This window comes from Poecilia mexicana, unplaced genomic scaffold (assembly GCF_051168715.1).
Source record: "Poecilia mexicana isolate PSO_F unplaced genomic scaffold, ASM5116871v1 scaffold_16, whole genome shotgun sequence".
In the NCBI taxonomy this organism is placed as follows: Eukaryota; Metazoa; Chordata; class Actinopteri; order Cyprinodontiformes; family Poeciliidae; genus Poecilia; species Poecilia mexicana.
This window is the reverse complement of record NW_028263385.1, coordinates 21,387,208-21,409,958: the sequence shown is the minus strand read 5'-3', so window position 1 is coordinate 21,409,958 and position 22,751 is coordinate 21,387,208. Positions and strand designations below refer to the sequence as shown.

General features: G+C 37.4%; 2 protein-coding genes across 10 annotated transcripts in view; both read right to left on the bottom strand.

Annotated features, from left to right (window-relative positions):
* Positions 1–15,282, bottom strand: part of LOC106922368 (protein MTSS 1-like) — a 45,350-nt gene extending 30,068 nt beyond the window's left edge. For 6 of the 9 annotated variants that reach the window (XM_014994721.2, XM_014994723.2, XM_088013762.1 and 3 more), the window contains exons 1-3: positions 14,784–15,276; positions 11,436–11,497; positions 4,829–4,902 (exon numbers count right to left, since the gene is read on the bottom strand). In XM_014994721.2, the coding sequence (XP_014850207.2) occupies positions 4,829–4,902; positions 11,436–11,497; positions 14,784–14,855 (208 nt within the window). In that variant the 5' untranslated portion in view covers positions 14,856–15,276. Of the gene's footprint in view, positions 1–4,828; positions 4,903–11,435; positions 11,498–14,783 lie in introns of all 9 variants that reach the window. The other 3 variants (XM_088013761.1, XM_088013759.1, XM_088013760.1) reach the window with 3 other exon arrangements.
* A 1,631-nt stretch (positions 15,283–16,913) lies between these two features.
* On the bottom strand, positions 16,914–22,751 carry mal2 (mal, T cell differentiation protein 2). Its single transcript, XM_015010162.2, has 4 exons — positions 22,472–22,751; positions 20,269–20,439; positions 18,432–18,632; positions 16,914–17,910 (listed from the first exon to the last, which is right to left on the bottom strand). Exons 1-4 carry the CDS (start codon positions 22,586–22,588, stop codon positions 17,839–17,841), a joined length of 561 nt encoding a protein of 186 aa, XP_014865648.2. The 5' UTR covers positions 22,589–22,751; the 3' UTR covers positions 16,914–17,838.

The following is a 22,751-nucleotide window of genomic DNA, read 5'->3' as shown; positions in this document are numbered from 1 at the left end:
TCTAAAGAGAGTCTTCCCTGCAGCTGCTAGAGGAGCCACTGGCATTATTACTACCAGAGACGAACACCTAATATTCTCAGCACACACAGAGAAGTTCATGTAGAGGCAGTTTTCAAAAGGAAAAAAAAAAAAAAGCTGCCAACCCACATGCGACACGAGGCCTTTTTTACGATGGTTAATAAACTATTATGGCTTGGGTGGTGTGAGAAAATCTGAACAGGCTGTGAGTGAACGTGAATCTGTGGTTTAGCAACCAACAGTTGGAGAGTAACAGATTTAATGATGCTGCCAATTAGTCCATTGTTTTTGCATAGTTTCATATAAATTAAGTAAAGTAATTGGAAGGAAATGAGACATGATTTGCTGTAAATTTATTTGAATCTGAGAAATCGCCCCACACACGTACCTTTAAAAGTCATCTAGGTCAATACTACCCTACCTGTGTGCAATTCAGTGTCAGCATTAATACGCTCATTCTTTGTAGGTCGTCTGCTGAGTCCAGAATAATCAAACTTCATTCCCCTCACACTCTTATGTTGAACTTAATACTACAGATTTGTTTTGTGGTTACGCATCCAAGGATACACAGAAAATTAGGTAAAAAACAGACAACAGGCACACAGAAACAGACATAATGCTGTTACACAAAGAAGGAAACTATGACGCGTCTGTAACTCGATAGAGAACAGAAAGAAAGAAGGGGATTCACACAGAAAATGAACTGATGCTTGATGAAACAAGAGAGGATTATTCACTTCTGAAGCTGGTCTTTCGTGATGGTCTCATGTGCCCGTTATCTCTTTGTCATGGCTTCAATGGAGCCTTGTCCTGTTTTTCATCCAGCAAACTGAGATTTCAGAGGAAAGGAAAACGGAAGGAAATATATTGACAAGTTTTGTCTGTAATTTGTCTCCATGTGCTTAACAACGTCAAAAGTAAAATAAAAAAATTACAAAACAAAGAAAAGAAGTTTGGTAATTCAGCAGCAGCTTAAAAACATATTTGTAGCTCAAGCACTCAGAGCATGAAAGAGTGAATCCTACAGTTTCTATTTCAACCTGATGATTTTTACGGCCACAAACTAAGCTTTGAATAAATTTACACTCATGCAGCAAATCTTACTAACAATGTAAGGTTGAACCCTGTTCAACGCCACATATTTTTTTTAAAATAAGAGTACAGAAACAGTAGAGTTTTAATTTCCAACACATTTCAAATGTGTTGGAAATTTGACTTGGAAGTCAAATTTTAGCAGTTCCAAGTCCTCCAAGTCCAGCATTGCTACATTTACAAAGATTAAAAACAAAATTTCAACATGACAATGTACAAAAGTATGTTTGTAATGGTCAGGCTTTAAATATAAAATCTGAAAAGATAAAAAAGAGGAAGTGGATCAGTCATAAGAAAAAAAAATACAAAACTATGACTGTTGTAAATATTAAAAGTTATGTTGAAAATGGGACGGGGAATATTCTGGAACTGCAAAAAGTTACTCCACATTTTATTTTGTTTTTCCATACTTATCCGCAAGAAGAAAATCCCATTCCTGTTCAGACAGCTTTGGAAACGTGGAAGCAAACAAGGTCTCTCAAATGCAGTTTAGTCTAAAAATGTAATTAAATCATCACACCTGTAGTTGGAATAATCACTTTACCTACTTAGAGAAGCGCAGTCATTTTGTCTAAACAGGTTCTGTTTCCTTTCAGTGCGAATTTAGCAATATTCTGAAAACAGCTTTGTCTGTGTCTCAGACAGTCAAAGTCATTGTTCCATCCTGCCAGATCTATGAGTATCCCTCTAAAGTCAGGCTACAAAACATGCTAATTCAATAAAGCTGACATGAGTTGAAAATTAAATCAAATAATTAGTCTTATCCCAACTGTTACCCTGTTTGAAGACACCAACAACTCTGTAGGTCCACAATAAGTAAACCTACTCTGTATTTTTTGTCGATATTTTTGTCCCCTTCTCCTTACTGTTACCTTTGTACAGTTATTTCATTTAGATCCTTTTGAACTTATAAGTTACAAATGAAACCTCACTTCTTACCTCAACAATTTGCTTGTTTTTCATTTCATTGAATTATTTTCCTTTCCACATTAATGGTAGAAAGAAAATGTTTTAGTTGCAAGAAGATTGCTTTTTAAAGACAAGGATGTCAGCTTAAAGCCACGGTATTCGAACATAATACTTTGATGTTTTCCAAAACTGGTTTGCATGTAAAATAAATGCATAACTAAAACATATATATTTTATATAAAATGTATATACACAAGAAAGAAAAAAGTAAAGAAGGTGAAAGGAAAAGTATTTAGGCAGAGAGGCATATGGTTACTCTTTTCTCTAATGGCTGTTCTCCTACATTCCCACCTTCCTTTTAAGGCTTTGGTTTGTTTTACAACGCTGGTGTTAGTCTCTACTTGACTGCACAAAGATAACTCAGAGAATTTAAGCCGACGTATACTATAAACATTTAAAAGGATTAAAAGTTTAAAAGTATGCTCTGGTTCACTAACCAACTCCTGACATGCAGGGCTGTCCAATCAGCATTATATTATGCTTAAAAAAAAAGTCCAATCCATTTCGAAAACAGGTCAAGTAACCAAAGCTCAGCAACTGTGCAGCAGCAAGAAAAGCTAAAGAAAAATGGTGTTGAAAAGAATTTAGTCTGAAACAAAAGGAAAATTAGGATAAGAGAAACGATAAGTAAACAATGAAGAGTAAACGGTAGGTAAGATTTCCTCAAAAGTCTGCAGAAAAAGCAGCCTGGATATACCAAAGTACACCTCAGTGTACTTCAGACCAGATTCGAGCAGTTTGAATGAATGGAAAGTTGAAACCCTAAGAATATAAAATCAATTAAACAGATGGGTTGAGAAAATAAAGTCTGCTTTGTAACACAAAACGGTTCAAATGGTTTGTGGTTGAGCTTTGAACATGGACTATTGCAGAAGTATTTGTTGATTAAAGAAGATCCCTGTTGGTGCGTTGACTTAAAAATGGAAAGGTTGTAAATTATGTTCATTAGTGTTTGAATTCAGACTGCCTACTGCATAAATAGACGCGTCAAGAGATTTGTTATGAAACTTAACTTTACTCTAATGAGATATAAAGTCTACAGGTCTGAATCTTTATAAGGCACCATTAATGTTAATTCCTCAAGGAAATAAAACTATTTACAAAAGCTGCCGAAAGATCAATTTCTTGATTAAGGGCTTTAATAACATTCACTGTGTGCACTGGTTGGTTTTACGGCTACATTTATTGATGTTACAAGAGATAAACTGCTGTCGGCTTTTTACTCTCGCTCTTCAAACATTTACCTTTGAGCTCCAAACCACTGATTTCAATGCCAGGTGATGTGAGTAGAAACAAGGATAAGACTTGAAAGAACACAGCAAAAGATAGAAGAAAAAAGATTTCAAAAAAGGCAGGAATTAAAATGCATCTCAATATAATTCCTCATCAGCCTCTTGGCAATTATGACTTGCCAAAAGAAGATTGTCTCAGTATCAATGTAGATACAGGAACAGACTCTTTGAACTCAAAGTTATCGATGGCAGTATAAAGAGCTGATAAGCTGAAAAACAAGAGTGTATGCAAACATGTTTTTAATCTTAATTACTGAAGGCATTCCTGACCTCTTCACTGAGCCAAAAATGAGAATTATAACTTAAAACATATCCTCAGTTTTGTAAATACAGCACCTTCCAGTCAAGCTTATTTAGGAAAAGATCAACTCTTAGTGTGCTTTTTGAACATCTATGCAATTTTTCATTCTTCTGAATCACTAAACTGGACGGTCCTTACTAAACCACATTATCATCTTTAACTATTTAAATTTAAAGTAACAAATTAACTTTTTGTCAGATTGAAGCCTGAACAAATGGCACCTTAACTCTATATTGAAGCTATTCGCTCTGCTAGTAGAGGTTGGTTATTAAAATCCAAACCCACAGCCTTTCTGAGCCATCTAATCACAACATAAAGAAACAAAAGTCAGAACATTTTGGGTTTAAAACCACCTCCCGCATCAATTTAGATTACATTAAGAGGTATTGACATGCACTGCAGAAACCTCCATAAGTTAAAAGAGCTTGTTGTAATATGAGGGTAAATACCTGCCGTGCATAAACGTTGAAAATCGTAGCTCATCATCTATCCTTGCTTCTTAAATCTAAATAAAGCCTGAGCCGCAGTGCACCAAATGGCAAGCGCTGTGTGATACTGATGAACGAAAGAAAAAGACTGCAAGTCAAAGTCAGTGAGAAAAGGGCAGAGGAAAAGTGATGCAAGGCTTCTCAGCCAACTGATCTGGACCCCTTTACAAAAAACTGATAATCTAAGAGGGCGAAGGAGAGGATGATCACTCCCTGCACCTCCCTTCAGCTCTCCTCCATCACTCTCACTCCTGTGATTGAGGTAATGAATGTGTGTGTCTGTTTCAGTTCCTATTAATAGGACAGTGCATGGCTGGAAGTGTCCAAGCTAGGGAAAGATGAGATCTGTTACTCTACCACTTTCCCACTCTCACACATTCAGAATGAAAACAGAGCAGCAGCAGAGAGCCCAGATGTAGAAGAGGTGGGGGGGTTGGGCTACAGAAAGTGGAAAAAGGTGAGCAGAGGTCAAACACAGAGCCAACAAGAGAGCTTCAAACAGCGCACTGATGGATTTATTAGCCACACAATACAGCCAATGAGCCGCAGACATTCCACACACCGTAGGGTGAAGAGCTGGAGTCCAACATAATGCAGTTGCAAAGACAAACAGAGTGACATGGCTGTCAAACATTTTGGGTTAACTACAATACAGAGACTATTCCTACCTCTTGAGTTGGTGGCCAGGTCGGCCACTTTCTGGAAAGCATCCAGGAAGACCGTGACGGCCACCGCTGTCGCCCTAAGACAGGAAAACAGATTCGTGAGGCAAACATTACTTTCCCCACCCAACATATGAGAATGGACGATAACTTTGGGTTGGCCATCTTGAGGTTTGAGAGGTTTCCTGAACAGCCAGTCTTTTCCAGGCTGAACACAACAAATTGTTTCCCTTTCTTTTTCTTTATCCCATAAAGAACATCAAGGTTGCCACACAGCCGCCCTCACTGCCGCTGTGGCACTTCACAGTCAATGAAATGTCAGACTGGGTTAATCTGATATTTTGCATACTAAGGGGAGATACGAGCAAGGCCTTCTGATTTAAAAAAAGAAAGTACGAGGAGCAGGCTAAATTAGCAAACATGCTAAATAAGAAAGGCAAATGGGAAGATTGGGGCTGAAAAACTGAAGAGAAAAAAAAATCTGTGCAAAATGCTATCAAATGTGCCAAATTAACAGATATTTTGAGTGGTGGAGGGCCAATGTCAGTGACAAGTCAGGATCAAGGGTTACTGTAGGCCACCTGCTTCTACGAACGTTCAGCGCTGTTCCATGTTTTCTCCATTTGTGGATAATGACCCCCATTGTGAATAGCTGGAGTCCCAAAGCCTTTGTAACATTTCCCAGACTCCTAGTTGCTAAGAAATTTGTTTCTTGTCTGTTCTTGAATTTCTTTTGATCAGGGGCATCATATGTTGTACTCTGAGCTGTTTTCACCAACATAATGTAATCTGACCTGGGATTGACTCATGAAATTGAACCAAGAGAATGCGATTAATCAAAGTAAATAGATGATTTACCAAGGGCAGTAATTATATTTTCAGACAGGGCCAGGTTGAATCGGATAGCTTTGTTCCCTTTATAAATGAAATCCCAACTCAAAAGCCATTTTTTTTTGCATTTACTCAGGTTATCTTTGACATTTAAGTGTGTCAAAAAAGTCAAAACAAACCATCTATAAGGTTGTAAATATCTTTTCATAGAGGTGTATTAATAAGCTGAACTTTATCAAACATGCGACCTGAAGAATAAAAATTAAAAGCTGTTTTTATGAAAAGGTGTAGACGTGTAAACAAGACACATTACACAAGCGTAACCACAAAACATGTACATGCATTTGGTTTCTGTAAAGTAAACATCAAGGTCGATGTTTTCACAACTCAACATGTACTGTAATACAAGCGTTTTAACTACAGGTTGAACATGCCCTGCTGAGTGAAGAATGTCTCCGTAATTACGCTGAGTTTGCCTCACTTCCAGGTCAATGAAGGGATCAGTGTGGGATCAACTCAGTTGAGTCCTGCATTGCAATAAAAAGGGCGTAAAGTGATTGCCAAACTGACCTAATTTTCCCATCATCTTATTTTTTAGTAAATCAGAAAATACTGAACATGCACAGGGACAGACGAGAGGGTCAAGACCGGTTAACCGTATAAATCAGTCAACAACTAGTGAAAGATTATGATTTTGTTTTAAAATTACCCCCATCTTACTCAACTGGCTCCTTATTCAAGTACCTGAAAGATCAGCTATTATGCAAGTTCATAACTTGCTGCTTTTTAGCAATCAAGGTAATTGGTTAACCTCCAAAACGCTGGTCTGGTTTAGAAACAGCAGACGGTGCAGGATTATGACCACAAGTATGAAGATGAAAGAAGCTTAGTGTGCACAGGAGCATGAACGTGATATATGAGCTCCCCGCTACGGAGACTGGGCCACTTGTATGTGATGCATACCACACAAAGTAACACAATTGTCAAGAATTTTTCCAAAGTTTGTTCACTCACACAGGCTCTTTTGTTCTAACGCCGAGTGGGTAATTTGCAAACACTTGTTATTCTATGTGGCAACAGAAAACCTCCATAAACAACTTGGGAATTTCCATCACCATTACACGCTGGTATCAGGTAAATAAAAGATAAGGATAGGATTTCAATTCTGAAGAGACTAAAGATTGTTTTCGCTTTACCTGAATATTTAATTTGTTTGAGAAGCATTTTATTTTATTTTTTTAATATATACAACAGAATGATTGGGGTGATTTTCGGCTTGCATTTTCAGAAGATGCAGGAAAAGATTTCTGTGTTCAGGTTATCACAAAGCAGCCTTTCACAACTCAAAAGCGAACCAAACGCTGGGTTAGCCCAAATATTCTTCCACAGAACAATCTTTTCCTTTTTCACTCAGAAACTTAATGCAGTATTGGTTAACAGGCGGTGTTTTGTGGGAGAGCTGACCAGAAGATCCATGGGTGTGTCCTGCAAATGGAAAAAGAAACACACGCACAGGCACACGCAGATGCCTTTCTATTTAAAGCCTCACACAGACACCATAACAGCCTCTGATATCTGGCTCCACTTATTTATTACGTGCACTTACTGGTCTATGGATAATATTTTTCAGGTGCTTGAAGCCAAATCACGTTCACCAAAGATTAAATCATTAACTAAAAGTGGATTTGTGTGGTAAGTGGCTTAAAACCTGCTTTCAGTACAACTGAATGCAAAATGTTAAGGAACAATAATTGGAATCCAAGTCATAATGATTAGTTTAATTCACATTTCAACTGGAGATGAATGAATGGTACATTTGTTTCTTATTTTCTTGTGCAGGTAAAAATTCAGCATCCTTGTTTCAGCTCTGAGTCATGTGGCTATGATCATCGCTTTAATTTACAGGTGCACTGCTAAAGTTCCTTGAAATCTTTCAATTACAACAAATTTCAACATATTTTATTAGAATTTTATCATAAGCCAACATAAGAGGGTGCAACCTTGTGAAGTGGAAGAAAAGTGAAACATGGTTGTTTTTACTAATGGAAATCTGAATTGTATCCGGACTCACTGAGGTAGTACTTTGCAGAGACACCTACTGCAGTAGGTACAGCAACATGTCTTTTTGGGTATGTCTCCACCAGCTTTGCTCATCTAGATGCTTATTATCATCTTATTTGCACAACAGTTCAAGCTCAGTGAGACTGGATGCTTTCCAGAACTGCCATGCATGTAGTTCCATTGTTTCGCCCATCAAATCTAATCATGTTTAAGACGGACCTAAACTTTATTTTCTTATGACTTTGTTCTAGTTAATCTTCTACAAAGTCCAGATTTGCAGAGTGCACAACCAACACTACTCCTGTCTACAGATTGTCCCACCCGAGCTGTGGGTCTCTGCACCTAAGAAGTTGTTCCAAAGTGTTTTGGATAGTTGATTCCAGCGCTGTGGGAGATGTTCAAAGACTGAGGTGTTGACTTATGACCCATCTCTTCTTGTGAAATTTCCACAACTTCATCCACGAGCAGTTCTTTGGACTTTGTAATGCCATTAATTCATTAATGTTCTCTTACTGCTCTCTGGCTTCACAAAACTGCTCCAAATTACACACAGGTGGATTCTCTCTAGTAAATATAAGACTTCAGGAGACAATTCACTGAGTTTTACTAAGAAGCATCACAGCAATCGGAGAGTATAGAATATTTATGACATAAAAACTCCCCAAAACACCTTGAAGTTTGTGGTTGCTTAGTGACAAAAAGTAAAGCGTATCAAAGGGTGTGAATGCTTTTCTAAGGCACTGTATGTACAGCAAGCGCTTAAGCTGTGAGCCATACTCCAACAAGGACCTGACTGCTACCACTGGTTTTAAAATCTGCACACACCCCTGCTATAAGTCAAGACAAATGACTTTAACATATCTATTCCACAAGGCCTTGGCCAGGCCAATCTGAACTCCCTGCAGAGAACGCCACAGTACAGCAGAGTACTCTTTACGACAATGATACATTCAGTCCTGCTGCTCTCATCTATTCTTAGAGAAGCTGAAGCTGGAATGTGACTAAATACGAATCATAGAAAGAGGTTGAGTTGGCTGAACTTGTCTCAGGAACATTACATGCTTGACTTATCACACAGAAGGTACTTGGTGTTTAATGCATCCTTGTACAGTAGGAACCCCCTAAATAGCCTGCATCAGATTTAAAACAACAAATTTAGATCAGAACTTCGGAAGATAATTGAAATATTCCAAATAGTGCTTCAACACTGTATGAACTTGTAGCTCAACTGATACAACTGCATCAACCACAAAAAAAATAGTCTGGCAGATTTACAGAGAAATTACCTAATATTAAAGCATGTGTCAGAGGGATCCATTTCCATTACCAGAAAACACATTTATGTTTTTTTAAAGCAATGAAATCCCACCAAACTGTCACTACACTGTAATTGGCTCATATGCTGGCTGCTATGTAAAGGGAGCAGAGGGGCTTAATTACAGAGTAGACCGCCTTTGGCTGCAATACACCCACTGACATATGCTTCTACCACTACTGGATAAGGTCTGGTAACTTATCCAGACCGAGATGAGAAGGTGGGTGTGTTTGTGTTTTACTACATGCATGTGTTAGCTGCTCAGAATAGTCCAGTTCCCAAACAGATTACAGAGGTCCATCAATTGGGGGTTTATGGAAAACAGAAAACTGTAAAAAAAATTACTGGAACCAGGCCTAAAAATAGACAGAAAGGATCTTGCATGTCAGTTTCCAAAAACAAGACATGTTGGCAAACAACATAAAGAAAGAAAAATCTCTACACACAGCCTAATATCATAACCACTCCTCTGTTGGGACCAGGTCGCAGGCTGTACTTCACCTGGAAAAGTCTAGTCTAAATATACCACAGAGTAGTCATCTTTCCATGAATGACATTCAGTGTAAAGCAGGAAGTAAACATTTCTGAAAGCTCTCATTGAGCGATTCTGGGAGAACACAGAGTGCATTTAAATGCAATGGTTTCTACTGCTCCTACGCATAATGAGGCCGATTTGTTTTTGTGTGGATATGGACTCTTAAAATAACAACGTGCATTTTTGTTTTTAGCACATGGAAACGGTAGCTGGGACTCGCTAAGGATTATTATTCCTAGTTGCACATTTTACCAAATCTACATTGTTGAACATCTGGAGGGAAGCATTTGAAGCAGTAGCTCTTACCCATCATCTTAATGGAAACTGGATCTATATGAATGCATTAAAGACAATTATTCTGAGCTATTTATCATTAAGTTGCAATGCTGCTGACATTTTAATTCTCATACATAGCCCCTTTTGTAACTTGTTTGGAAAGCAAAACACATGTGGACAAAAATGACACCACTTGTAAATTATAATGCAGCTACCAGTGTGAGCTATATTGCTATAGCTCACACTTAGCTTCCCTGGGGATGTCAGGAAATTTGTTTGTTTTTTTTAACACTCGCCTGATGACCAAACTTTAACATGGTACTTTTAAAACTGCCAGTCATTAGCAACAAGCTAACAAATATTCCTTGGACATTTTGGATGGCAGGGTCACATATTTGACCCCCTGAATGATGGAGAGAGTCGAATAACATTTCAGCAATAATCAACCTTAATAGAGAGGTAAACAGAACAATGGGACACCAAGCGCACCCAGGCGATTATTATTGTGTCACTGAACCTTTATACAGCTGTCAGTAAGTGTCAGCATGAGGACACATGGACACCTTCGCTGCTGGGGAAATGCCATGCACAGTTAATCAAAGAATAATTAAAACCACGGGATGTCTGTATCTGCCGTGCTTGTTGGACAAAGATCTTTTATTTTCGTTGTCGTTAGTTGTTCGTCTTCTGACACGTGGCCACTTAAACCCAACTAGGAGAGGTGACTGCTGTTCACAAGGACTTGAAACGAGTAAGCCTGAAGCTGTATACATTTACAGTCTTTAGAAGATGAATTAAATAAGACAACGCTGATTGAAGCTTACATAAGGACGCTCCAATTAGTGTTGGGAAAGAAAGCAATTCTGTAAACGTAATTGTTGTTATTAAAAGCTATATGGCTACAATAAAAGCGTAGATTATGTACAAAATCAGTTGCAAAATTGGGTTTATGATTAGGAGGCATATGGTTCAACTGATTTGATTGCTACGGCACCAAAGAAATGTCTCTGGACAAAACTAACATATGCTGCATATTCTTCAGGATTTTAACTAAACAAATAAATTACTTTTATAATTTTAGTTCCTTTTAACATTTTGTTCAAGGTTAAACATAATTTCCCTAAAGAAGGAAAAGGAAAATTAAATCTGTTATGCATATAAGATGTGCATGAGCTCCCCTGATATGATTGGTAAAAGGACGGCTGAAACGGCTTCTGGCAACAATTCACTATGAGCTCAAGTTACAACAGAATGTGGTTGATTATAATGTATGTGGATAACATCTCTCCACACATATCTACCATTTTTACCAGTCGTTTATACATATTTTGACTTTGTTTTACACATAGGTTTCTTCCTTTGTTAAAAGTCTATATTATTACACATAATGAAGAAAAAAGACCAAATGGCTCCACAAATTAAAATATCCAAACAAGAACCTGCATTGCTGAAATTAATAGAACATTATTTCAAAAAAAAAAAAAAAAAAAGTGATTTCTGCTCCTACGCAGCTTAAAAACATACTTTAAGTTTTGCTTATTAAGATTTGAACAAACATTCAAACATGTCATATGTGTACATTATCACACACTCACCTGAGCTGTGACTGCAGTTTTCCTGCCTTGGTGATAAAATCTTCCCAGATAGGGCAGCTGCTCTGTGGGAACAGAGATAAAAAAAAAAGCGGCATGATGCAATTTCACCGTCGGAACAGATTTACTTTTTCCCACAGTTATGAACATAACAGCTTAAAACCTATGGCCCAATCCTGATGCCTGGCCTCACCTGAACAGAGTTAACGCCAGCTCGGGTTTCCTCATGAATGCAGCCCTGTTGAGTCATTTCTAACATTACGTTTTAATAATACTTGCAATTAGACCTGATTGTTTCGTGATTTTAAGATATCAGGGTACAATTTGTTTACCAAAAGAGTAAAATCTAGTATTATAGTTTCAAATTGTTTCCTGAAAACTATGTTTAATTTACTTCAATTAAAGTCAGACTTCTGCCATTTTTAAGAGTAAAATAAGAGATTACCATCATGTCCTCCTTGCGTGTTAGGCTGCAAAATGGGTCATGGGCCTCCTTTGGAAACAATCCAAAACAATGAGTTCACTAATGCTATGGTATAATGAGTCCAGGTCCAGATGGGACAGGTTTTTTTTTTTTTCCTTTTTCAAAATTTCTGGACTAAAAAAGCAGATGAGGAGCTCTGTACCCAAACATCTACAGAGAACAAGGCCAAATGAGTGAGAAAGAGAAGGCTAACAAGTTTGTAAAGCTCCCTAAAGAATCCATGCATTTTGTCACTGCTTTGGAACTAGTATCAGGGGCCTGAGGAATGTCATATTGTACTGTCAAACATAACACCCAACAATTAAGTCGACTCATTTGACCCACGGTCCAAATTTCTTCGTATTACATAACCACTGCACCTTTTGGTGCATTTCTACAGCAAACTTTCACGTTTTTGCATGGCTCCAATCCTTCACTCTATTTAATTTAACCTAACATCCTTTTAATACAGTCACTTCTAAGCTTCACTTTTGACTTCCTATACTTTTCCTATTACTTGTTGACAGACTAGACCTTGAAGACGTTCAGGCTATTAAACATAAGGTCACCTAACAGGCTGCACAACGTTCTGGAGTTTGAATGTCAAATTTATATTTAAATAAGCAAACACAGTCTCTTTGACCATTCAGTAATTTGGGTTTTCTCCGGAAGTAGCTTGTACAAAGTGTTTCTCGAAAATGAATAAGATATGTTCCTGTGCTGCTGGCTTGTGCAAAGTTGTACATTTATGACCCTTATTTCCATATCTACCTTAGCTGCTAGGAATTATCACTGTACTACATCCCTTTTTATGTTGGCACCAAGGAGCTACCAGTCATTATAAATGCAAAGTTATAAAACCTTGTAAATTTTTGTTCTTCTACAAAGAACAAAAATTTCTTTGTATGGATACTTTCTACAAGTACCCATACAAATAATTTATGTGATAGACCAGACAAGTTTACAATCAGCCACCCCAGAATAAAATCTTTGCAACACTACCCTTTGCTTTTTATTAGCTCCTACAAGGTCTTTGGAGCCGTTTCTACTAGCTTTGAACATTTGCAGACTGAAGTTTTTAGACATTTCTTTTTACAACATTGCTCAAACACAGTCAGGTTCAACGGGTAAGCATCGGTGAAAGGTAATTTTCTGGGGTTGCCACAAATTCTCAATTGGATTTGGGCTTTGACTAGGAAATTCCAACATATTCCATTGAAGCGTCAGAGTCTTTTTCCTACTGGATGGCTAGAATCTGTACTAGCCTTGAGTATTTTGCAGCTTCCAACTGATTTTCTTCCAGGAATGAGCTCCATCAATCTTCCTACTAGTTTTGACCAGATTCTCTTTCCCAGCTTAACATCTTCACAGCATGATGCTGCCATTTCTTCTGCCTGTCAATCTAAGCCATGGGTGCCACTCCAGTCCTTAAGGGCCGCTGCACTGCAGTTTTTAGATGTGCCACAGGTACAAAACACGAATGAAATGGCTTAATTACATCCTCCTTGTGTAGAAAAGTTTCCAGAGCCTTGCTAATGACCTAATTATTCTATTGAGGTATGGTGCAGCAGAGGCACATCTAAAAGCTACAGGACAGCGGCCGTGAGGATTGTAGTTTGACACCTGTGGTCTAAGCAGACCGACAGGTCTTTGTAGGTCAGAAGCTATGCCAAACTCTCTTTTCATTTACAGATGAATGATTGAACTGCGATGATATGTTTTTCCTAATAACCATACCCCAAAACTGGTGTATTCCTTCATCTTCATGATGCCATCTGTTGACAATTCTAGAACAAACCTCTGAGTTTAAAATAAGTTTATCAGACCCAGATTAAATTCCACCCAGGTGGACTCAATTAACTAATTAGCTGACTTGAGAAGGCAGTTGAGTGTACCACAGATCACAAATGGATGCCACAAGTTTCAGATGCTTGTTTGTCAATAGGTTTGAAAACCATGCATTGTACACCTTTACTTTATTATGTACTACTTTCTGATGCAGTCGCATAAATCCCAATAGAATACATTGAGTTTTGTGCATATAGCATGATTAAAAAGGGGGGGTGGGAGTACAGATAGTGTGAATACTCTTACAGGTACTTTAAACACTACATGTAATGCAGTTCCTGCTCACAAAAAACACTTAAAGCTGAAACATAGAAAGCCAGTGTAACGTGCAAAACTACATTCTCCTATCAGTTGTGCCATAAAATCTATGAATGAAAATTTGAATACTTCACATGAAGACTAAAATACTCTCAGCATTTTCATGTCCTCACTACCATCTGGCACCATGTTACCAGTAAGTTACAGAGAGGAACAAGCAGAGCGGTACGAGACACAGAGGTGCTGAATACCTCAGCTGTATTCATAACAAACTCCTTTACTCCAGCAGACCCATAGGCTGGACATTTGACCCGAGCATGTCAAAGTCTACCTACCTTGTGGATAATTTTCTGCCCAGATAGCTACATTCCAGCGTGCCTTCAGGCAAATACAACAGCTGGGGACGGTGTAAATGGTCTCACGGTGCTCAGTCAAGAATACCATCAAAAGTTATATGCCCCAATTCTGACTGTCCTAGTTGGACATAAGTGATGGCTGCTGTATTTATTTCAAGTTGGATCAAAAAGGTATCCAATATTATAACCAGAGCACAGTCCAAATATACTGCAATTTATGTTAGAATAATAGCTCTACTCAACTGTAATCCAAAAGAGTATATTTAAGTTCAACTCTACCTCTCTTACCAACTAAGCTGGTTTTTCACCAAGGGTCGGCTGGTACATCAGTTTAAGATAAAACAATTTAGTTCAGGCGGCTTGGGGGGGGGGGGGTTGTCCTTTACATTAACACTAATTGTGCTCTTAAAAGTTTCTTTAGCTTACTTTCATGTCTCCAATGACTGTCTGGAAGAGTCCTCCGAGAGCGCTGCATTCCTTCTCGATAACAGCCTCCATTTTTCAGGACCAGCTCCAGTGGTCAGTCCTGACTCCGCCAGTCGCCTCCGCTGCCCAAAAGAGCCAAAACTTCCCAAAAAGTCTGAATAAGGAGGACCAAGCGAACAATTAAAAATGTCTACTGCGAGAAAACTGGGGAAAAATCAGTTTTTACCGCAGTCAGGTGTGTTTAAAAACACAGTCCAGTCCTGCTCTGGGGCAGCGCTTAAAATCAAAAGAAGCTGTTTGGAAAAAAAGAGAAATTTAAACCCCATTTTTCCCTCCACGACGCCTCGTTTATATCCATGACTAGACTGGGAATTCAATCTGTACCAAGCTGATAATGAATGAATCTAATCCAAAATGCTCACAGGGTAATGCTTCTCTGTATCCCGACAGGTAAGTAAATACCCACTGTGCTCACTCTGCTTCCAAAACTGAGAACATTGTGGTACTCAAGCTTTCCAAATTTATAAATGTACATCCGATAGACAGTATTCGTCAAAATAAAAGCTCCTCGAACATTTAAATAGGCTTTAAATTTACGTTACAACGATTTAAAAACACTACGAAATATCTAGAATCGGGTACATGTATACTTATATTTTAAAACTGAATACAGTCATAAATGTAAACACAATTTGCTTGATAGGTTCGATACATTCATCACGCGTTAGTCTTATTGTGAAAGTTTATTCACACACTTCCGGTTTGTCATCTATACGTAAAGAAAACATGCACGTACATCAAATTGGCTGTATTCTCTCAAAGTTCTGGCAAGAACTAAAAGCATATAGATGCAGTCTAAATAGTTAATATTTTCAGTGATGGATTTGTTTTATTTTGAAGTTAACACACTAATATAAAACTATATGTCGTTATTTTCTTACCCTTGACTTAAAAAAATATCCAGGATTCAGTTTTATAATTCTATTTAAAAAGCGAGGATTTATTACTGCATGGGAAAGGGAAATAATTGATAAAAAAAGGGAGCTTGCATCTTTAAAAAAATACTGTAGAAAAAGGATGTCACCTAGTGGCCTAAATAAATATTACACCACTCAGCCGCTTGAGTTGGGTCCCCTCAGTTTTTAGGGCAAATTTGTGAAATTGCGAGACTTTAAGTCTGTTTCATTACTTTCACAGAGGGGACACACCTAAATTCTTATACAAGTCCACACCACCGTTTTGAAATAGATTATTTTACATTTCTTGTCTACAGTTTCTTCAGGTGACCCTCCTCCCCTGCATTTTGTCAAAATTAGTTCTCAATTCAGCTCCTTAAAAAAATTAATAAAAACAGACAAAACAACCTAAGCAATTTGCTGTCCTTCATCGACAAAAACTTGTTTTTTGGTTTCACCACGCTGACATTTTCCCAAACTCCACAATCACATGGTAGAGATGAGCTCCTATAAATCGAATGGATCTTTTATTGCAGTCGTACTACCTCAACATAGAAATTTCCAGCCTTTGATTTGAGTACAGTTATTTGGTTAGCAGTTTTTAACCAGATCACCAGTGCCACAATCACTGGCTTTTTAAACAGTTCCTTAAAAAAATGTACAGCATTTTTCATTCTATGCTCTACTTTTTAAATTGATTAGAAATTCTGTGAACGTGAGACTTTTACACTATGACTTACTTTTTTCCTTTGGGTGTAAATATGCACAGAAGCCCACTAGTACAGCTGACTAGGTGGAATGTGGACCAGTGTTTGTGTGTACATATCGTACTGGTTTAGTTTAAGTATTTTTTTTAGCAAGTTTCTATTTAAATTAGGATGTTTGATTATTCAACCGTGATGCTAGTTTATTAGATACACATGTGCTTTTTTTTTTTAAAAATTCCATATCAATCTAAGTTATGTGCTATTTGTATAATATAAAAAAAACAAAGAAAAGTGGGAAAACTCAGGCGTATTACTTGGTTTTTTCATTGCCAGAAAGAAAAATTAATAGTTCACTTCTAATAAGATTTTGGCATTCTAAAAGCTCACATGAGTAGGATTTATAATCTTATTTCTGTTGGTTACTCCATGTAAACATATCTATAGTACACCAAATAATAAACCACATGTAAGGCTTTATATATTTTATTTCTTTAGTTCCAAAATTCATTTCTGTTTTCAAAAGTAGCACTAGTCAAAACAAATGTTTAATCTAAAACTCTCATAAATTAATAGTCCAAACAACAGTGCACAATAAATGATTATGAATCATGTGACATTTCAAATCAGTTAAAGCAGTTAAATAATACAAAGTTAAATATAAAACACCAAATACTAATATAATGCTTTTCAGAGCATACAGATGTTTGAAATATTTTACTCTTTTTTGTGATTTTTCTTTATTGCTGAAAGGATTACATGATTAATTTATGATAAACTACCAGATTCACAGATTAACCTAGTTTAATTTCTAATTCTGACATTTATATATGACAACGTTTGATTCAGTGTGTTTCCTATAATACTGGAAAAAAAACTTTTATTCTCAAATTTATTGAGAATATCTGACAGTCCTCAAAGCAACATCCAGTGATATCACATATGTTTTCAACTCAACAAAAAAATGTAGCTAAAATATGTTTTAAAAGCAAAATGGGTCATTTTTTTAAATTCCATGAGTAAAAAAAATGTTTTTTTCATGCATTGTTTTCACCTTTCAAAGTCTTAAAATGATAAATTAAGAGTATAAAGCCCTCTCAGTTCTCTTTCTAATTTCCATTGTGTTTTGCCTGAAGGACTCTTGACTGAACTTATGCAAGACCTGTCTGCATGGGGTGTCAAATAATTTTTTTCCAATAAAGAAATTTCTTCATTTTTGCTTGAACAAGGGTTTGCTATCTGACAAAAGGCTCACATTGGGAAGATAATACATTATGTGCTTCACTGAACAAAAGTGGACGTCGATGAATTACTGAGTGGTCGGGTTGTTTTTGTCTGGCAGACATGCTGACATCATAATGCAGATGTAATGTTACTTTCTGTTCATTCTCCTGGTCACTTCCTCCATCTCTTGAACCCCATCACCATACTGCCGCCGTAGCAAAGAGTTACCACAAAGGCAAATATCTGGGACAAAGGAAAAAACACAAGTAAGCCAACAAAAACAAACTTTAAACTGTATCTTATATGGTAGACAAAAATAGTACAAGTAAAAAGATAAACTTTAAAATTATGAATGCATTCTCAATAAAACTCAGACTGGCATTTAGAAAATACATAATTTTGATCATCATAACTGAGTTTAAACAGGAAACCGTCAGTCTGACTTAATGTCAGACGGTTAAAATAAAAAAAACGTTAATGTGTCTTTTTATACAATATGCAGGCTGAGAACTATAATTATTTTTAAATATCAACACTGTTACATTTTTCACTCACTGAGAAAGAAAACCATACCCTTAAATTAATTACCCTAGACTGCCTAATATTTACATGGCTTTGTCCCAAACCTCTGAATAAATAATATATGCTTTATTGTCAACCTAATGTAAATCTGCATCTTTACTATTTTACTGCAGCACCTTAGATTGTGAAACTTATAATTAAGAAGTTCATTTTATAACTGATTTATGTTAAAATAAACTGACCGTGGCTGCCACATTAATGCTGTACTCCCTGTAGCTCAGCACTGTGAAAATGTTGCCCCGAGGGAAGGTTATGCACAGGACCGAGTCAGTGCTGTTTGGTAGTGAGTTGATGTGAGCTCCCCCGTTCGCTGCTGTGGTTGCCGCCTCCAACACAAATGCAGCAAAGTAGAACAGCAAAGCTAGAAAGTGGTAGAAGACATCCTGAGAAAAAGAAGGGAAATTTATGTGAAATAATTGCAATAAAATGTTGAAAACTTATATTTTAGCCATGAATATCTTCAGGAATGATCTGAGTTCATTTTTACACAAAGATAAGATAAGATATCAATTGTAAATACAGGATCCATGTCCAAGAATAAGTAAATATTTATGCTGACTGGACACTGCTGAGTCCAATTTATTCTTTCAAGAGAAAAGATACAATTGAGATCAAATCAGAAAAACTAAATGCAAGAAAAGTCAGACAAAGACGCCTTAAAAAAGATAAGAGAGAGAGAGGGAAGAATGAGACAGGGTGTGTCTGAAGAAGGAGGGTTAATGAGAGTTTGTTTTTGACTACTGTGAGCGTGGCTGGACATGAAGGAGCCCTTTGTTGTATTTCAGTGTGAGCTCATCATCCATGTCACTCATTGTTCTGCTGAAAACAAACAACCCTACACTCCCGGCTACTCCTGGAAGCGGGGCGTGGAGCCGGAGGAAAGGCTAGCTCTGTCTGAGAGTCCAGACTTGACCCAGATGTAAGGCCACTACAGTGACATAATGTAAGAACACCATGATTTCTCAATCCTTCATGTATTTTATGTTTTACAGACAAAAAAATCTATTTTTATATTGTACACCCAGTCTGGTGACTTTATGCAACAGACTACCTGAACAGAACTGGAAAGATGTGAAATATGCTTTCTGTGCCAAGCCTTTTGCAACCTTTTTGACGCTTTTTTTTTTTTTACTTTATAAATGTAAACAGAGTTTTTCTGACTTTGCAAAATTAGATAATGTAGAAGAATATGATTACTCAGGCTTTTATTGTGACTTTGACAGGAAAAGTTCAAACAGTGCTCTGACACAGGGCCAGACACACCCATCCTTCTGTTACCAGTTGTAGTTTGACATTTTATTTCAATCTGGTTCACTGCTCATCTTGCTGTTGTGTGTAAACTCTAAATCAAATAATAATTGTGGGGGAAAGAAGCAAAAATAAAAACCTTCAAAGATCTTCAGAAAGCCTGAGGAACTATTGTTACTCCTGAGTCTAATATAGCTTAATACCATGTTTCTTGATGAGTTGTTTGATGTCCTCTCAGTTCTGCCACTCAATCACATTCCTGCCTTAAAAGATTGATTGAATGAAGTGGCTTTTGAGACTACCTGTTTCAAATCTTAGATTGTCTCCCCAATGGTGCTTTGTAACACTAGCTTACCATGCTTTAATAAAATGGAATAATGTAAATCTCACTCTCCTCTTTAAATATCTTAATGGCTAGTTTGAATACTTATTCTATGTTTAGCTTTTGCACTACATCTGGTGGGACTAAAGCTTGGTTCTTGAATCAAAGAGAGAGCTTACTGTGAATAATATAATAGTATACTCATACTGTTATATTCATAGTTGATGACCAAAATATTTGTGTGACATTTGAATATCTAAAAGTCTTGTTTAGTTCCAGGAAGTTCTGAAATGCATATAATATCTAACTTGCACAGATGAGGTGGTAGATGTACAAAAGCCTGACGTGTGATTGAGGACAAGAAGAGAAATGACAAGCAGGAGACACGAATAGCTTGAGATTTACTTGTTTTTCTTTTCTTTTCTTCCTTTTTTAAGTGTGCCACTTACCAAGAAGTTCCAGTCCGTGTTGATGCGGTCAGCCAAACCAGTGACGAGCAGAGTGAGGTAAAAAGAGGAGAGGAAGAAGGCGGTGACGGACACAAACATCACCCAGCCCTGCAGCAGAGGCACGGGCACGTTGGAAGAGGCCACCAGGATCCATACCAGACCACCGAATAACTAGAAATGGAAAGAAATATCATTAGAGAAACTCTCCAAAGTGGTGATTTTGTTTAGGTCAGATGGCCTTGCCATTATTTTGGATTAGTTTTTGGAAAAAAGAAAAGTTCCTTTACACAGTTTTTTATTTTTTATACCGAAGATTTACATCCAAGGAGAAAAGTTAAACTTCCTAAACACAGTGTGCGTTATTGCAAGACAGTTGTTTGCTGAATTATTCAGAAAGTAGGTTGGACTGCCATATGTTGATAACACTCCAAACAATTGACATGAAAAATGAATGAATCTTCTTCAGTGAAGACAAGGTGTGTGCATACTGTAGCATGAGGTCAGTTTGTAATCACCAGATTTTTGCGCCATTATTATTGAAACAGTTCTGATAATTTCATAGGAGTTGGATATTTGAGTTGAGATATTAATTTTTTGGACATGTTCCAAAAGATCCTGAAACTGGCTGATGATCAGATGTTCTATGCAACTGTTTCAATTGTTTTTTTTGGGTGGGGGAGGGAGAAGGGAAAGGGTGTTGCCTATATTATCTAGGTTGTGTGAAACAATGTTGATTTTTTTTCCTTTAAAAATGCAAGCCTGTGCCATGTATTTTTCTATTAAGCCTCCTTTATTACAATTCCCCTAAATAAATTCTGACGCAAGCCATTACCTTTTTGAATCACTTTAAAAAAAAATTGTGTCAGCTATTCTGTGGAGACCTCAGATGTTTGTTTTTAATCCATTAGAGAAGAACAGCATAATAAAGACCAAGAACACAGCAGACAGATGTTGGATACAGTTGTGGTTGAAAACACTTAATGCTGAGGCTGAATATTCCCTTCCTCCAGGAAAATGGTCCTAAATATACAACTGGAGCTACAGTTGGATGGATTTAGACTAAAGTACATTAATAAAGGCCTAGTCAAAGTCTAGGCCCAGGAGTCCAGGATTCATTTGAGAATCTGTGGGAATACTTGGAAATTGATTTTCACAGATGCTCTCCACTCAAACTGACTGAATTTGAGTTGTAAAGAAGTAGAATAGCTGTTTCAATCTCTAGATGTGCAAAGCTGGTAGAAAAATGCCACACTTGTGTAACTGAAGTGAATATGACACCACTGCAAAATTAAAATGAACATTCTGGAGCAAAACATAAAATACCCATAGCATATCTTTTATAGAATTTTATATAACAAACCACCTGCGACAGACTGGCGACCTGTCCAGGGTGAACCCAGCCTCTCGCCCGGAAGGTTAGCTGGAGTTAGGTACCAGCAACCCTCCCAACCCCTCTAGGGACAAGAATGTACAGAAAATGGATAGATGGATAACAAACCAGCACACTGTATTTTGTCCATGTGTCATAAGAGTACTGAAACAAACTTGACAACTAGTGCTACTGCAATGCAAAGCAACAGTTGATGCATTATAGCATTATAGTCAAGTACTGCCAAATCAATACCAGGAAGGCGCAATTTCTGATAAGGACTGGAAGTCAGAATTTGAATGCCAGTGTTTCCACCCATAGGCCTATAAAAGCCTTCAGTAGCAATGGTTTTTCCAGTTAATAGTAAAATTATTCTACTGATTATTGGTTATATATAAAGTGAATGCAGAGGTCACCTTGCAGGTGAAAGGGCATTATAGTGCAGGGACAAACCAGAACCAATGGGTTGTTATAGTCCTCATAAATAAAGCAGTATGGGATAAGGCGACTCATGATAGCAAAAGTAGTCAGTGTAATAGCAATAATATACATGTCTAAAAGCATGAACTACCTTGTTATTATAGCTGCAAGTCAGATTTACCTTCAAAGCAATAAGCCTCACCTAAGGCAATCACGGAGAGAACTGGTTTGTTTTGTTTACAACTTTGACACCAAGTAATTTCTTAGAACCGAGTAAAAAGGTTTTAGATTACGCTCAACATCTATTCTCAACAGTTAGCAATACATTTCTAAAGAAATAAGAACTATTCACACACTGGATAACTATGTGTACAAGTATATCCCGAAACAACCTTTTTGCAAAATATCACTTACTATTTCCAAACAGACAAGGACTCCAGAGTAGGTCCTCAACACCTCCAGTCCCAAAGGTAACGAGATAGTTGGTGTTGGAAAGGAGGTGGCGGCGGGGTTTGCGGCTGGTTCCGACATCTCTTTATCTGCCTTCTATCTGTCTCCCCTTCTCCTCTCCTCTGGCTCTCACACGGTCCACACTCAGAAAAAAAAGAGGAAAACTCGCCGCTGAACAAAAGACGGGAGAACGGGAAGAAATTCCTCTGGAGTCATGTATCCCCCGAACAGGTCGGACAGGTGC